This window comes from Oncorhynchus kisutch, linkage group LG22, assembly GCF_002021735.2.
Source record: "Oncorhynchus kisutch isolate 150728-3 linkage group LG22, Okis_V2, whole genome shotgun sequence".
Taxonomy (NCBI): Eukaryota; Metazoa; Chordata; class Actinopteri; order Salmoniformes; family Salmonidae; genus Oncorhynchus; species Oncorhynchus kisutch.
This window is the reverse complement of record NC_034195.2, coordinates 32,996,974-33,014,365: the sequence shown is the minus strand read 5'-3', so window position 1 is coordinate 33,014,365 and position 17,392 is coordinate 32,996,974. Positions and strand designations below refer to the sequence as shown.

Below are 17,392 nucleotides of genomic sequence, written 5' to 3'. Positions count from 1 at the left end.
TTTTAGAAGGAAATTAGCAGAAGAAAGGAGGAAAGTAGGGCTGGAAGGGAGCCATTGCACCTGTGTTAATGTTGTGGTGGTCTTGGCCATCTCCCCTGGTGGTGACCGCTATAACCTGTGTTTATGGGTCACCTTAGCTACAGTCAGTAGGCTGTGCTGTGATTGACAGAGATGCATCCATCTGCAGATTATGCAGGCTGAGGCCCCTTGGTCTGCGAATCTCAAACTGCGTGTGTCTAACAATTTTGGAATCAGATGGTGTTTTTGGTCTCAGATGCTATGTGCGCATGCAACCTGAACTTGGGATAAGTTCCAGGGTGTTAGTCGGTGCCCGTGCTCTGGTCCAGGGAATTATGTTAGTATTGTAGTGGTTGAAGTTAGGCTAGCCAAACATCCCATCTGTGTGTGCAGGATTAATTTTGTTTTGATAATGATTTAAATACAATGTTAATGCCAAAAATCATTACAACCAAGCAACCACTTCTTCTGTTATCACCTTGATAAATTGGCTACACTGACTAGCTAGCTAGTACTACTAATAGAAAAGATACTGATTGGCTCCGAGACAAGAACGATACTTTAGTTTGAAATTATTTGGTGTGATTTGGTTTGATTAGGGAAATTAATTGATGCAATACGGTTTGATGCAGTGCATTTTTTTGCATGAACACGTTCATTTTCCATTTTAAATCCATATCTGCTGCTGATAGGAGCTCAGGAGCTGGATCATTTCTTTAACGTTGTCAGTTGCATAAAACATTTTAAGGTGACTTTCCCCCTTAAATTTAATTGAAGATGTTCATGTTGCCCATTAGGTCCCTTAAGTGCTTAATTCAGTACATAAACTCAGCAAAAAAAGAAAAGTCCTCTCACTGTCAACTGCGTTTATTTTCAGCAAACTTAACACGTGTAAATAGATTTGCCAGTTCTTGCTGTGAGATGTTAACCCACTCTTACACCAAGGCGCGTGCAAATTCCCAGACATTTCTTGGGGGAATGGCCCTAGCCCTCACCCTCCGATCCAACAGGTCCCAGACGTGCTCAATGGGATTGAGATCCGGGCTCTTCACTGGCCATGGCAGAACACTGACATTACTGTCTTGCAGGAAATCACGCACAGAACGAGCAGTATGGCTGGTGGCATTGTCATGCTGGAGGGTCATGTCTGGATTGAGCCTACAGGAAGGGTACCACATGAGGGAGGAGGATGTCGTCGTCCCTGTAACGTACAGCACAGCATTGAGATTGCCGCCCCAGACCATGACGGACCCTCTCCTCCAAATCGATCCCGCTCCAGAGTACAGGCCTCGGTGTACCACTCATTCCTTTGACGATAAACGCAAATCCGACCATCACCCCTGGTGAGACAAAACCGCGACTCGTCAGTGAAGAGCTCTTTTTGCCAGTCCTGTCTGGCCCAGCGACGGTGAGTTTGTGCCCATAGGCGACGTTGTTGCCGGTGATGTCTGGTGAGGATCTGCCTTACAACAGGCCTACAAGCCCTCAGTCCAGCCTCTATCAGCCTATTGCGGACAGTCTGAGCACTGATTGAGGAATTGTGCGTTCCTGTTGTAACTCGGGCAGTTGTTGTTGCCATCCTGTACCTGTCCCGCAGGTGTGATGTTCGGATGTACCGATCCTGTGCTGATGTTACATGTGGTCTGCCACTGGGAGGACAATCAGCTGTCCGTCCTGTCTCCCAGTAGCGCCGTATTTGGCGTCTCACAGTACGGACATTGCAATTTATTGCCCTGGCCACATCTGCAGTTCTCATGCCTCCTTGCAGCATGCCTAAGGCACGTTCACGCATATGAGCAGGGGCCCTGGGCATCTTTCTTTTGGTGTTTTTCAGAGTCAGTGGAAAGGCCTCTTTGTGTCCTAAGTTTTAATAACTGTGACCTTAATTCCCTACCGTCTGTAAGCTGTTAGTGTCTTAACGGTCGTTCCACAGGCGGATGTTCATTAATTGTTTAATGTTCATTGAACAAGCATGGGAAATGGTGTTTAAACCCTTTACAATGAAGATCTGTGAAGGTGGTTTAAAAAAAAAAAAGTATTCTTTTTTTTTTTTGAAAGACAGTGTCCTGGAGAAGGGAGGTTTCTTTTTTTGCTGAGTTTATATAGCGAGAGAAGTTTATCAATTTTAACAGCATTTGTGGAGGCTGTTGCTTGCCTCTGCCCTGGTTTCAAAAGTAAAACAGCCATCACCCAGCTAGTTAGGTACTTAGCTAAACAATGGAAGGTGCACATTCAATGGCTACAAAGCTAGCTAGCTAGTCAGTTAGCTTGACGCGCTCAAAAGTAATAACAAGTTCTGAAAAAGTTACTAAAATAAAAGTTTTATCTAATGAACATGTCTTTGACATGTTCAGCCAGTGAATCAAGTCATCTCTATTGTAACCCGAGACTCTTTCTGCCATACAGGCCTTCAAACTACCGTAAAACCCTTAACCTCTTGATCCTACCAATACCGGATCCGGGAGCGTGACTACAGGCTCAGCTCATTACCATAACGCAAAATGCTCAAATGAAAGATAAACACCTTGTTCATCTACCCAGCAAGTCAGATTTCTAAAATGTTTTACGGCGAAAACACACCACACATTTATATTAGACCACCACCGAAACAAAAGACCTGCGGCGGCCATTTTGTCCCAGAAAATATAAAATTATAAAAGCAGGATTAAAAAATAAATCATTCACTAACCTTTTGAAAATCTTCATCAGATGACAGTAATAGGACATGTTATACAATACATTTAATTTTTTTTCAATAATATGCTATTTATATCCATAAATCTCTGTTTACAATGACAAGATTTTTGAAAAATGCTACTCAAATGTCCAGAGAAATTATGATAGCTCCGACAGATAACGTCAGATAACAAGCAATACACATGACTAAATATACATGTTCTACATATAGTTACAAAGATACACTTCTTCTTAATGCAACTGCTGTGTTACATTTATTTTTAACGTTACAGAATTCGTTCACTAGGCTACAATATGAGGCGGCGCTCAGATATTAGCTGTATGTCTCCTCTACGTTTGGAGAGCACAGAAACCCAAAATGAACCACATAAATATTCCCTTACCTTTGATGTTCTTCGATCAGAAGACGAGGAAGGAGTTATACTTACCCAATACATCGTTTGGTTTCAAGTTGTGTGTCTGTATTAGCATATGCTTACAGCTTCAGCTGAAATGCACCCAAAATGACTTCTGGTCCCGCACTCTTGCGCATCAAAACTTCAAAATTACATATTATATGTCGACTAAACTGGTCAAACTAAGTGCAGAATCGAGCATTAGGATGCTTTAATCGTGTAAAACAAAGATCAGCGCTAACAGATAACCGAAGTCAATTGGTGCGTCATGGAAAAAGTGTCCGGCGCACGCAATAGAGTGCCTGTATTTCCGCGTGACCCGAATGATTTCGCCCGCCAAATGACGGGGGCGCGCTAGATTCTAACAAAGGACGCGTCATTTGAAAGCAGACATCGCGCTGAACACACAAACTATTCCTGGATCCGTAGCTGGTTGGGAAGGGTGGGGGCGATGACGTCAAAGTTGACCCAACTTTGCTGTTGAGAGGAGGGTGTTTGGAAGAAAGGCTGCCCTGGGAGTTCTGCTTTACATACAGACATAATTTAAACGGTTTTAGAAACTTTAGAGTTTTCTATTCAATAATAATTATTATATGCATATATTAGCAATTTTGTAAAAAAATATTTTCAGTTTACTATGGGCACGCACTTCCTCCAAAGGGGGCAGTATTCAGCCATAGGATCAAGAGGTAAAATTATGCCCTCACCTAAAGAACTGTTTGAGGGGCTCTATGCAACACCTTTAAACAATTCCCTTAGGTAAGGGAACAATTTTCTTAAAGGTGCAATGTGCAGAAATCACTCCACCACAAATAGTTCGCCCAATTTCAGTTTGTGACAAAACAAGCAATGTTTACATGGAACCCAAACCGGCTGCGCGGGTGCGCCATTGTGCGTAAATTCATTTTGTCCCCCCACACCAAACGTGATCACGACACGCAGGTTAAAATATCAAAACAAACTCTGTACCAATTTATATTAATTTGGGGACAGGTCGAAAAGTATTAAACATTTATGACTACTTAGCTTGCACTTGCTAGCTAATTTGTCCTATTTAGCTAGCTTGCTGTTGCTGGCTAATTTGTCCAGGGATAGAAACATTGAGTTGCACAAGATCCTCTACGCCTCCAATTAATCCACACATAAAACGGTCAACTGAATCGTTTCTAGTCATCTCTCTTCCTTCTAGGCCTTTTCTTCTCTTGACTTTATATTGCGATTATATTGCGAACTTTCATAAATTAGGTGCATTACCGCCACTGACCTCGTTCGTCTTTCAGTCACCCACGTGGGTATAACCAATGATGAGATGGCATGTGGGTACCTGCTTGTATAAACCAATGAGGAGATTGGAGAGGGAGGACTTGCAGCGCGATCTGCATCAGAAATAGATCTGATTTCTATTGTAGCCCATGGCAACGCAGACTCTCATTGGTGTGCGTGAGCAGTGTGGGTGCAATAATTGAATAACAGATTTCTACATTTATTTTGGAATGCGCGCACACACACGAGTGTTGTCAGCCTGTTAGTGTAGAGAGATTGTACAATCTAAACCACTGTGAAATGTCTTTTCAATAACCAAGAATATAGTATTTTCAGCTGTTTGAAGTTGGTGTACAAAACCGAAGGTGAAAGACACAAAAATATAACTTAAGAACAGGAAGGATCCGAATAGCACTCATAGAACAGATCTACTGCTTTCAATGAGAATCACAGATCTATAACTGAGATTTATATGTGAAGTTGGTTGGGTTTCCCAAAAAGTTGCATAGTGCAGCTTTAAGGTAAACAATTAAGATGTTTTATGCAACCAGGCCCTGGGCCTCAGCTGGATCGGTCTGAGATTACTTCTCTAAGCTGAGTGGCTCTCTGTTAGTGTGTGTGGCAATTTATGCTTTTTTGTCTCCCACGTTTTATTTGAAATCACAATCGCCTACTGATTAACTTCTCATTTTGCAGATAGTACTACCTCTCCCGCTCTGACCAATAAATGTGACCATGCGCAGCTCACAAAAAAATATTGCTGTCCTTTTAAATGACCCCGTTCAAGTTAAAATGGCCAAATACACTGACGGTTTTTAAAGCAAAACTACTTCTTATGGTGGTGAACCTGAACTATCTAAATTAAACCTGAATGATTGACAAACCCAATCAGCAGTTGGATGTGAGTTATGTTCACTCCGGTAAAACCCAATTTTCTACAGGGTATTTGGTAACAATGGCCCAGAAAATGGTTGTCAAAGTAATAAAGCCTATTATTTGACATAGTGAAAGCCTCTGCCGTCTGAATGCAAATGTGCGAATAGCCTATTTGAACAGGGATGGGCCTACCTCCCGTTGGCGCGAGCTGTCTCCCGCACACTACTATGTATACTGGGGTATTTTGAAAAAACCACAGGATGGTTTTTCAATATCGTTTGTCTTTTAAGTTTTTTAAGTTAAGTTGAATATTTGTAGCTAAAAACCTGCAGTCAACTTATGCAATTACGTTAGGAGATAAAGAACATTGCGTTCTTCATTTAATCTGTCACATTATTATGTAGTTTATCGTAGTCCCCAGTCATGTGGTGTTTTTTTTTACACAAGCACACGTTGATAAGAGCTTTGAGTCACTTACTGTAGCAACATGCGCCAGCAGAAATTCCCCTCTTGGTTAAAGAGACTTGCTGGCACATTTTTGTTTTGTGCGTGCAGCAAACTGTGAGTAGCGTTTTTGACTTACTTGTATATTTTAGCTCAGAAACTCAAAATGTTCGCAATGCGCTCGTTAGAATTTAGTTAGCCTATGAAGATTCCTTAGTATGTGTTAACATTTTTTAAATTCTAGTAAGTAACTTTTTCGGGGCTTTGAATAGTAGTGCTTTTTAAATAGATACCTGCAGTCAGCTTGTGTACTAGCAAATGTTTCATTGTAAAGTTTTTTTCATTATGAAGCTTTCTGGTACTAGTCGACTTAAGTCAGGTGATCATGTTACACTTGTAAGAAATTCACTACCAATGTTTACCAGCTATATTTCTTAACTATTAAGTTAACTATCTAATGTTTGTGTTGTGTGTGGCAAACTGCGTTTTGACATACTTGCATAACTTTAAGTGCTGGGTTGCCTGTCCTAGTAGTAAAGGTTTGCATGTGCTTGTTAGCTTTTTCCTAGCATCCACTAAGAGTTCCTTAGTACTTTTTAGCATTGTTAGCATTCTGGTAAGTGGTGGTTTTTGTGGGGGTTTTTCTTTTGGGAAAACAATTGCGCCCCTTGTGTGCACTACTGGTAACATGGTATATCCTGGGACTGCACAGACACAATATGGATACCGCCCAACCCTAATACGTCGTAACATGCTTTTTATTGTTTGATGTGCTACTGAACTGAAGGAGAGGACGCATCAATTCCATCACTACAGATATGAGGGGAAACAATATAAATAAAAAACATTAGTGAACCGACAATTCTTAACATTTGAATTGTTTTTCTGGCCAATGCATGCTATATTTGGATCGGTTTGGGCTCCCGCAGACTGATGTACTTTTATCTTACGCATCAGTCCCCAGTTCAAGTGTTTATCGGTGAATCATTACATCCCTAATACTGATAACTAACCCCTTTTATCTCTGCTGCAAGCTAGCACTACTAGCTAGCCTCTAGCTAGTAGGCTAGCTTCTCATTCTAAATGTCATTTCTCCATCCGTGCTGTTTGTGGTGGTAACGCACCACTCGACATCCTGTCTCAGCTCGTATGTCTCACTGTATTTATGCCATGAGAAGGTATCTGATGCAGCCAGAGTCCTTTGAGATACTGGGCCAATTTCGGATTTTGCAGTGGTGGACTTTCTAATTTGCATATTTACTAGAGGTTGACCGATTTTGATTTTTCAACACCGATATCGATTATTTGAGATCCAAAATATTTTATTTTTTATTTTTTTAAATATATTTTTTTAAATTTGTAATAATGACAATTACAACAATAATGAATGTTCTTAATGGACTTGCCTAGTTAAATAAAGGCGGAAAAAAATGGCCAAATCGGTGTCTAAAAATACCGATTTCCAATTGTTATGAAAACTTGAAATCGGTCCTAATTAATCGGCCATTCCGATTAATCGGTCGACCTCTAATATTTACCCAACCCATTACCCAGAACATTCTGTGCCAGCATGGTGCCCATTTACAAATGAAAACAATAGTGTTTTCAGAGAAAGCCTGTGTACGCAGCTGTTTGTATATGCATGTGTAGGCCTAACATGCTGCCTAATATGTGCCATCGCGCACATTTTGATTTTGTCCACCCACACCAGATGTGATCAGAACACACAGGTTGAAATATCAAAACAAACTCTGAACCAACTATTAATTTGGGGTGCAGGTCGAAAAGCATTAAGCATTTATGGCAATTTAGCTAGCATGCTGTTGCTAGATAGCTTGCTTGCTGTTGCGAGCGAGCAACAATCACCTGACGTGGGATGAGTTGGACCGCAGAGTAAAGGAAAAGCAGTCAACAAGTGCTCAGGATATTTGTTAACTCTTTCAAGACTGCTGGGAAAACATTCTAGTTGAAGCTGGTTGAGAGAATTCCAGGTGTGTGCAAAGAGTGGCTACTTTGAAGAACCTGACATGTAAAATAACACTTTCCCCCCCATATGTGATATTTCGTAGTTTTGATTTCTTCACTATTGTTCTACATTTTAGAAAATGGTAAAAAAAAAAAACGCTTAAATAAGTAGGTGTCCAAACCTTTGACTGGTACTGTATATAAATGAATGGATACATGGTGTATCACATTTAACAAACCAAACATTCACATACTGTTATAGAAGGTCAAGTTAAAACCCAAAACGATCTGTGCATCAATACCGCCCAGCCCTAATGTGTAGGGGCGAGGGGTCTGTTTGGGATTAGGAAAAAAAGGGCAGGGGGGGGGGGGGGGGGTGTGTGTGTAAAGAATGAAGCTATTGAAATCTGCCGTGGATGTTTTGTTTGACTGTTTTCACATGCACTGAAGAAAGAGCAAAGAAATTGGAAGGGGAACCACGGGCCCACACCATGGGCCCAGCAGATACTGAAACTAGGTCAGTTGGTCAGGGGGCACAGCAATCACCCCCTCATCCAGGCTCAGGGTCACCCCTCCGACTAAAATATACTCTGGTCCCCTGTCACCCCCTCAACCCTGTCCCCCTCCCCCCTACAACAAACGCTGCCTTGTTTCCAAAGAATCCTCATCCCTCTGTCTGCTGTCTGCCAAAACTCCCTCCCTAGTAACGGCCCCCAACTCTCATCAGTCAGACCTAAGCCCCAGAGTTGGAACAGCTCAGTTCCTCTTTAACTGCAGAGCAGTGTGCTGTTTTATTGTTCTTTTGTTGAGAAAGTTCTCCCTCTCCCTCTGTGCTCTCCTCAAACAATGGGGAGTGTTTCCTGGACAACCTGGCAGGGTGCCAGGTCTTTGACTGGGGGGATTCTATTCTGGGCTTGGTTGACTGGTGGTGGGTTGCCAGATCTTGCACTGAGGTTTTATATTGTGGTCTGGTCTCAGTGCAAATGTAGGTCAGTCCAGCAGTATATCTGGCAACTTGTGGCAACCCTGAGACGGAGGCTTATTGGCCTAACGACTCTGGCCGTTTTTTAATCTCGTTTTAGTATTTACAAAAGCCTTTTGTAAAATGTGACTTTTTAGTTAGAACAATTTATTTGCGGGCTCTTTTAGTGAAGAAAATGTTGGTTCTTATATTTGTCCAAAAATGTAGGGATTGGCTATCATAAAGAGTAAAGAGTTTTAGCCTACACATGCATTAAGGTATTTGACTTGTAATTGATATTCTGTCAGTGCTTTAGGCTGGCCACCCGCTGAATGTTGCCAGACAGAATTCTGTGTTTGTATTAGTGCACTAGGAGTAGTAGTAGTCTGCTTAATCTGTATGTTGACTTGAACTCTTTATCAGCAATCACTTGTTTCAAATAGATGCATATGAAGCTGTATTGTGTGTTTTGTGGTAGGCTAGTCTTGTCTGCTCAGTAGATTTAGCTGTTTTTCCTGACCACATGACCTGACCAAGAAAAACGCCCGTCCCTACTGATGACATTTTGTGTGCTTTGCGATGTTAGACTGAGGGGAGTTGGTTAGTAGACAGGGGAAATGAGGTTTTTCACATGTATCCACTTCACATCCATCTCACACTTTGGCTCTTTTGTTTTCGTTTGGTGGAAAAGTAGGCCAAAGCTACACACATTCCTCTCATGTCAGTGCCCCACGCCAGAGAAAACATTGACAATTGCCCTACACCCCAGACTATATGTGTGTGTGTGTGTGTGTGGTGTGAGCCAGCGTGCACACGATTGTTTGATCTTGTGTGTGAGATGTTTGAAAGCTGTTTCATATGATGTGATAACCTGGATGGGTTTACATACTAGTGTTCTTTATATTCCAAAGAACTTCCAACTCAATGCCAGCTTTGAAAGATACAAGTGCGGAAGCATTTTGTCCCAAGCATGCTAAAGACTTTCTAATTGTAGGGTAACTGACGGAAATGTTTGCAGACTTGTCCTCTTGTCAAATGCTTAGCTCACTAAACTCTCCTATTGTAAGAACAACACTAGGCATAACTGCCAAAATGTAGACTAGCTGCTTTCACTTTGGCATACTAGTAATAGGCTACTGTTCCCATTGTTATTTGACGCTCCTGCATGTAAAAAGTATTTGTCATATAAGCATGTAAGCTAAATCCACTCTTTTCAACTGTATTGACCCTCTCCTGTATGTAACATTAACGTTCCTATGATTTTTTTCCCCCCCACCCTGTAGGACCGTAAGCTGTCCAAGTCGGAGCGCCAGCGGTTCAAGGAGGAGGCGGGCATGCTGAAGGGGCTGCAGCACCCCAACATTGTCCGCTTCTACGATTCCTGGGAGGCCCCTGTTAAAGGCAGGAAGTGTATTGTGCTGGTCACAGAGCTCATGACCTCTGGAACACTCAAAACGTGAGTCTCACTTTCACACACAGACATCAACACCAGTCTATCTTCATGATTAAATTGTTGGTCCTAGTTACCCAAATCAGTGAAATGTGATGAGGATGGTTGTGTGATGTTCATCTTTACCCCCATGTCCGTTCTGTAGGTATCTGAAGCGCTTCAAGGTCATGAAGATCAAAGTTCTGAGGAGCTGGTGTAGGCAGATCCTGAAGGGCCTTCACTTCCTCCACACCAGGGCCCCGCCTATCATCCACAGGGACCTGAAGTGTGACAACATCTTCATTACGGGGCCCACAGGCTCCGTCAAGATAGGAGACCTGGGATTAGCAACACTCAAGAGGTCCTCTTTTGCCAAGAGTGTCATAGGTAAGACCCCAACATCACCAGCTACCTTTTACTGTGCTCTGCTTTCTTCCTCACTAAACTCCAATGGGGATGTCTTGTGTAAGGTCATTATACTGTAGTTAACATTGAAGTTGTGAATGGTTAGATTATTATTTTATTTATTCTCTTTTTTTTTATTACTGACAATGTGGTTGGAAAGCAGACCACAATGTTTCAGCTCTCTTTTCAAACCACAGCTCAAGTGGAGGCCAGGCCATGGGCAGACCCACTAACCCCCTCTTTACACACACTGTGTTATGTCAGCGAGTCCACCAGGGCTGATTACTTGTGACAGAATTGATTTGATTCTCTTTTTCTTCCACAAAGTGAAAGTTCACTTTCAGGCTCCTACTGAGAGTAAGTAGTGCCAATTTCTGTGAAATATGAATCTCAATCCACTTGTCATGCCTTAACTGTCAGGCTAGCCAGGCCAGGGTTACAGGTATGACCTATGGTTATGTGTTCTGTCTCAGACTGGTCTTTGCTCTGTGGTTTGGAAATATGTGGTCTGTTTGCCAGTGATGCCAATAACGTTTGCCGTTTCTGTTTTTTGAAGGGTTTGGCCCTGCAGGTTTTTGTCCGTGTTTGTCTCTGTCCTTTAAAAAATGTCAGGAGCACAGAGAATAATGTCTGCTTCTTTTTCTGTCTGGAAAGCCCCCCCTTCCCACTTTCCTCTTCTCCTTTATCAGCCTTTTTGTTGTTGTTCTTTCACACTCTCGGGTATGTTTTGAGACTGTAGGCTGTAGCCTCAGCTGTGCTCCGTTCTGCAGTAAAGGAATAAGTAGGGTACTGCTGGTCAGTGAGTATTGTAATGGCCTGGTAAGTGTGCGAGTGCACTGTGACACACACCTTACAAAAAACTAATAATTTCAAATAACCATTAGAGTTTTTCTGTGTAAGACCATTAGAAGATTGAGAGCAGAGTATCTGCTATTTGAATAAGGCTGGTGTCCAGAAATGCACTGTTTCACTAACTAGCTATGGGATCTGCTTCTCTTGGCCATCACCATAACACCTTTACTCCCCAGGTCAAGGAGGACAGGTGAGTCAGACTACTCAAAGGTATGTTTGTATGAAACAGGTTATGTTTGAGGGCTTAGTTGTGAAATGTAAGGTCTTGACACAAGTTATTTCCATAGCTAGTTTTACTATTTGTGGCCCTTCTATGCCATTTTGAGGCCCCTGATCATTGACGTTCAACTCACTAACCAGGTTCTGATTGGTAAACCGGGCCATTCTACAGCTTGTCAGTAGTTAAACTGACAAAGTGTGTGTCTAACACCAGTTTGGCCCCCCCTACAGTGTTTTCTGTACACCAGCCATCTTCTGTAGACTCCCTATACAAGGTGTCACCCCACAGATAACCAGGTCTTACACAGAGAAACTTGTGCCTCTTTCTCTACAGTCTAACTGAACCCCCCCCCCCCCCCCTTTTGTTCTCTCCTTCCTCTCTCTCTTTCTCTACTCTCCTTCGCAGCTTCTGCTCACCTGGAGGCAGCGGTGGACCGGTCACTCTTCCTCCTCTTGGTTAGAGGAGAAGAGGGGCGTTTGGGGTGTGACACTCGGAGATGGAGACGAACACACAGAGAGACACAGAGTTCTGAATGGTTGTATTTGATTTAAGGTACCCCTGAGTTCATGGCGCCTGAGATGTATGAGGAGAAGTACGACGAGTCAGTGGATGTGTATGCCTTTGGGATGTGCATGCTGGAGATGGCCACCTCAGAGTACCCATACTCCGAGTGCCAGAACGCTGCACAGATCTACCGCAGAGTCACCAGCGTAAGTCTCCGCTGCCTCAACCCCAATTGCCTGTTGTCCTCGCTCTGCCACCCGCTCTCCTCCTCTTTCCAGTTCTCTCTTTATCTGCCCCTTCTCCCTCACTGCTTGCCTGTCCCTTTTGAGCTCATTTCTTTTTAATTTGCATCATTAGCCATTCTTTGCCACTTGTCTTTTTCTCCCCACTCTTTCTGTCTTACCTGCGAGGCTCCTCTCTCCGTTACCTCTTTTCCCACCTCCTGCAACCTACATTATTTTTCTCTATCTTTTGCGCTTTTTCTCGTTCTGTCTCTTGAGGCGTGCTGAGTCTGTCATTTGTGTTGGGTGTAACTGGGCCTCGACTTGGATCCAAAGGAAGAAAACACACACCTCAGCATAGATACTTCATGATTCATGGTTAGAAATGGGCCTTGAAGGTGAGCCTATTTTCTCACCAATCAGCATTGCCATTCTAGGAATCGAATGTCGGCTGCCAGTGTCAGTGAGCACGGTTGATCAACAACTACGTTGGGAGGTAGTAGGTATACCTTCTCGCACGTGCCTGTTTCTTCCATGAGCGCCACATGACACAGGTTACTTTTTTACCTTAGCTAAACATTTGTTAAACTCTCTTGATAAGTAACATGCATTCCCGGAATCAGTATATACGCCACAGACTTATCGCATTGAGACCATCAGAAGTGTGCAACCTTATGACTATCAGCTTCAGATATCATATGACCGTCTGCTGCTGTCTCTGTAGACCTATCCATCACTTGACACCGTCACACATACACCCTCTGCTCCCTCCTCCATTCCTCCTTCTCACTCTTTACCTCCTTCACTCCTTTCCCCGCATCACTCCTTCACTTCTCCTTCCTTTCTCCTCATCAACCCTGTTTTCTGGAATCCATGCTCTCCCCCACCATTCTTCTCCCCAACTCCCAGCAACAACAGCACCAGGCCTTAATCTTCAAAGAGTGGGAGTGTCACCATAACTCCAGAGTTCACATGTAGATTTCTAGGTTAGTGGTCCTCAGCAGCAAAGGCCCTGGACACAGTGGGTTGCTGCTGAACCTTGCTCTGAGACAAGACTGCTGTACCTGGTGACTATGGAGCTCGCCAGCTTGTAGTCTTATAACCTGGAAATAAGTTCCCTCTGGTTTGTTCAGACATCCCTATGGGAATGCCATTCCTAAGGTCTGAGGTTATCTTTTACGTTTTGTTCTGAGATTAGTCAGTTAACATGACCTTTATGAATTATGAAGCCTTTGTTCACTAAACGTGATGTTAGCTGATGAAGATTATCTCATAGAACATAATGTATAATATCTCCTAAACCTGTGTTTACCACAGACCTTATTTTCTGTGTTTATCCAAAACCCCTAGAAAAATGCCATTCATTTTCCTCATACACTTTGTCCAACGAACCATCACTGAGTTAGTGCCTGTAAAAAGACTCAAGTAGATCACATTACAATTACACAAGTTTGAACATATAGCGTGCACTGCAGTCCAATACAGTGCTATACACTGTTCTCTGATATGAGGCGGCAGAGCAACGCCACAGAAGGCGCGGATAGAAATATATTACATAGAACAGACATACTTCCGTCATGTAAAATATGTCATAATTTCAGCTCTGTACAAGACATTTCTATCTGCAACCCTGGATAGACCCGGAAGTTAGAATCACGGAAACAGAGTGTTGACAATGTGTGGGTTGTGACTGGGAGGTCTGTGTCTTATAGGGGGTGAAGCCGGCCAGCTTCGACAAGGTGGCGATCCCCGAGGTGAAGGAGATCATCGAGGGATGCATCCGACAAAACAAGGACGAGAGGTCAGCTCACATTCTCATTTTGATCATTTGGCAGACACTCTTATCCAGTGTGATTTGAGCTTCATAACCACTAATGAGACACAGATACAGAGAGCGTATTCATACTCAACCACTAATGAGACTGATACAGGGAGAGTGTTCATACTCAACCACTAATGAGAGACCGATACAGGGAGAGTATTCATACTCGACCACTAATGAGACACGGATACAGAGCGCGTATTCATACCCAACCACTAATGAGACACGGATACAGGGAGAGTATTCAAACTTAACCACTAATGAGACACGGATACAGAGAGCGTATTCATACTCAACCACTAATGAGACACGGATACAGGGAGAGTATTCATACTCAACCACCCAGGACCTTCTCAAATATGACCCGTTTCAAAGTGTGTTAAAGATGTCTGTTGATTTGACTCATCCTCTCTCTGTCTTCTGTTCTCTCACCCCCTCCCACGTTCTCCCAGGTACTCGATAAAGGACCTGCTGAACCATGCCTTCTTCCAGGAGGAGACAGGGGTGCGTGTTGAGCTGGCCGAAGAGGACGACGGGGAAATGGAGGCCATCAAGCTTTGGCTGAGGATAGAGGATGTCAAGAAGCTGAAGGGGAAATACAAGGACAACGAGGCCATTGAGTTCTCCTTCGACCTCAGCAAGGACGTCCCTGAGGACGTGGCCCAGGAGATGGTGGGTGGCAACACAATGTCCACTTCAGAGAGAGATTGACTGTGTCCCAAATAGGCTGCCATTTGAGACACAATCTTTATTCTTCCTGATTATTTATTAGGAATCCTTGACTTACAAACATCATCTAGACTAAATAACATTAAATGTGAGTCAAGTCCTAACACTGCCCTATTGTGTGTGTGTGTGTGTGTGTGTGTGTGTGTGTGTGTGTGTGTGTGTGTTTTTTTCTTTGTCAGGTGGAGTCTGGCTACGTGTGTGAAGGGGACCATAAGACCATGGCTAAGGCCATCAAGGACAGAGTTTCCCTCATCAGCAGGAAGCGAGAGCAGAGGCAACAGGTCTGTACCGGCTCAATGGAATCTTTGGCTTGAATCCTGGATAAATGTGATGTATGGTATTGCAATCATGAATTAAACTAAGCTAAACTAGATGGGATTAAATTGAAGGTGCGAGAGGAACAGGAGAAGAGGAGGCTGGAGGAGGAGCAGGGCCAGCAACAACAACAACTACTGCAGCAGCAGGGCCAACCTCAACCAGGGCTCCAGCCTGGCACAGAGGCCCCCCAACCAGCCCAGCCCGTCCCTCAGGCAGCCCCCCAGCCAGGCCAACAGGCTGCCCCCTACATCCCCCCACAGCCCACCCAGCAGCCAACCCAGCCCATGGCCCCCTACATCCCCCCCCAGACAGCACAGCTGGGGCCACAGGGGGTTCCCTATATACCCCAGTCTACAGGGCAGCTCCCAGTCTCTGTCCCAGTATCGTCCCAGGTTCCAGTCCAGACAGAATCAGAGAGGCCAGAGGTGGACCAGTACCCACAGCAGACTGAGATTGGTCTGTACCTTCTGCCTTTTTGCTCTCAGGGCTCTGTATTATTGACCTACATTATAGTCTTAATCTAGTTTTTATGAACTATCAATTGACAAACCATCTCCCCATTCTCTACCCCTCCCTCTTTCAGCCAATCAAATGACAGATAGTGCTCAGGGTTCCTCCGTCCTTCATGAGACGCAGCCGGTGATGTCATACACCTCTCTTCCCAGTCAGCAGCCTCAGCCACAGGCCCCTCCTCCTGTCCAAACAGACCCATCACGTCAGCCGCAGCAGACCACGGTGAGTCATTAATGTGGTACACACAATGCATTTAATATGTGCTCACAGTAACAGTACCCAACTCTTGTCTCTGCATGTATCATAAAGTCCCATGTAGTTTAGATCTCATTCGCTCTGCTTCTCCCTCTGTCCTGTTTGTCAGGTGGTTCCTGCTGCTCAGCATACCACTGTTGCCCCTGGGGCTCCAAGCTCCCAGCCTGCCCCTGGGGCCCCACAACAGGTACACGTCACCATCACAATACAACTTCACCACCACAACACTGCTGTTCCTCAGCTGATCACACCTAGATCATCGATCACTATGAATAGATCTGGATCAGAGGCTTCTGTGGGCTCTTACCAAAAGGCCAATCTTAGCATGTTGTTGAAAACATTGGTGGACCATCTCACTTCTTGCTGTTTCTTTCTGTTTCTTTCTGTGTTCCTTTTGGTTCTGTTTTTCTTTCTTCCTATGCTTTCTCTCCTTATATTTTCCTCCATCTTTCTCGCTCTCTTTTTTTCTGCTCACCTCTTCTCTTTCCTCTCCCTCTTACCCTTTGTTGTATTTTGTTTCTTATTATAGTATGGAGGTTACTACCACCCACCACTCCCCCCTCAGGTACTTAAAAACTGTCCCTTGCAAACGCACACCTCTTCCCTCTACTGTCACACCCATCCTTTCTCTTAATTAACATATACTGTTTATATGTTATACATACGCTATTTATATGCTATCCTTCTGCAATTTTAGTAGTGTGTGTGTGTACTGTAGAATCCATGCTATAAAACCTGTACTGAGGCTATATGAGACTGATTTATAGTAATCCTATGTGATTCAGTAGGTAAGTGCCTGGGGGAGTTGCATGTTGGATGAGAGCCAGTGTGAAACTGAGGTAGTTTGGCCTCTGGGGGAGGGATGGTGCGGTGCGTGTGTTTGAAGAGCAGTGTGTTGGGGAATAGATAATGGAGAGTCTTGTCTGAGATATGGCCATTTGATTTGTGCAGATCTCTTATCTCTGTCACTCCCCCTACCCCCTGTAGGTGCCCCCCCAGCAGGTGACATTGCCCCCCTCTCAGCCCATCCCTCCTCTGCACCTCCAGCAGCCACAGCCAGAGGGCAGCGATGCACCTCAGAGCTCAGTACTACCACCTCTCCAGCCTGGAGTCCGGCAAATACAGGTGAGACACCCACACCAACACATTGGTCAAGTGCACAACAACCCCAGCTTACCCTCATACCAACGCTAAAACACTCAGACAATCTACAAACAAGGACACAGAATGTATTCCATCTAGTAAATGTTTTATCACGCATGTACAGACTCGTCATTCTTTCCTTCTTTTTAAAATTATTTTCTGCTTTTTGACTAACGGCTCTGTGTCGGTCTCCACTCTTTCATCCACTTTCTTTCATGAGTTTCTCTTGCATGCTGCTGCTTTTTCCTGCATGGCTGTCAGTCATGGGCCAATGAACCAAGCCCTCCTATCCTGTCTCCTCCAATCAATGCAGAGCACCTCTACTTCCTCTATCAGGCCACAAACGTCTCTGTGATGCAGGT

General features: G+C 43.9%; 1 protein-coding gene across 3 annotated transcripts in view; it reads left to right on the top strand.

The window, feature by feature from the left end:
• LOC109867113 (serine/threonine-protein kinase WNK1) overlaps nt 1–17,392 on the top strand; it is a 68,142-nt gene that overhangs the window by 36,965 nt on the left and 13,785 nt on the right. For 2 of the 3 annotated variants that reach the window (XM_020456035.2, XM_020456034.2), the window contains exons 3-13: nt 9,903–10,075; nt 10,215–10,435; nt 12,078–12,235; nt 13,963–14,051; nt 14,525–14,744; nt 14,981–15,082; nt 15,191–15,575; nt 15,703–15,854; nt 15,997–16,074; nt 16,417–16,452; nt 16,875–17,012. In XM_020456035.2, the coding sequence (XP_020311624.1) occupies nt 9,903–10,075; nt 10,215–10,435; nt 12,078–12,235; nt 13,963–14,051; nt 14,525–14,744; nt 14,981–15,082; nt 15,191–15,575; nt 15,703–15,854; nt 15,997–16,074; nt 16,417–16,452; nt 16,875–17,012 (1,752 nt within the window). The remainder of the gene's footprint in view (nt 1–9,902; nt 10,076–10,214; nt 10,436–12,077; nt 12,236–13,962; nt 14,052–14,524; nt 14,745–14,980; nt 15,083–15,190; nt 15,576–15,702; nt 15,855–15,996; nt 16,075–16,416; nt 16,453–16,874; nt 17,013–17,392) is intronic. The other variant, XM_020456036.2, reaches the window with a different exon arrangement.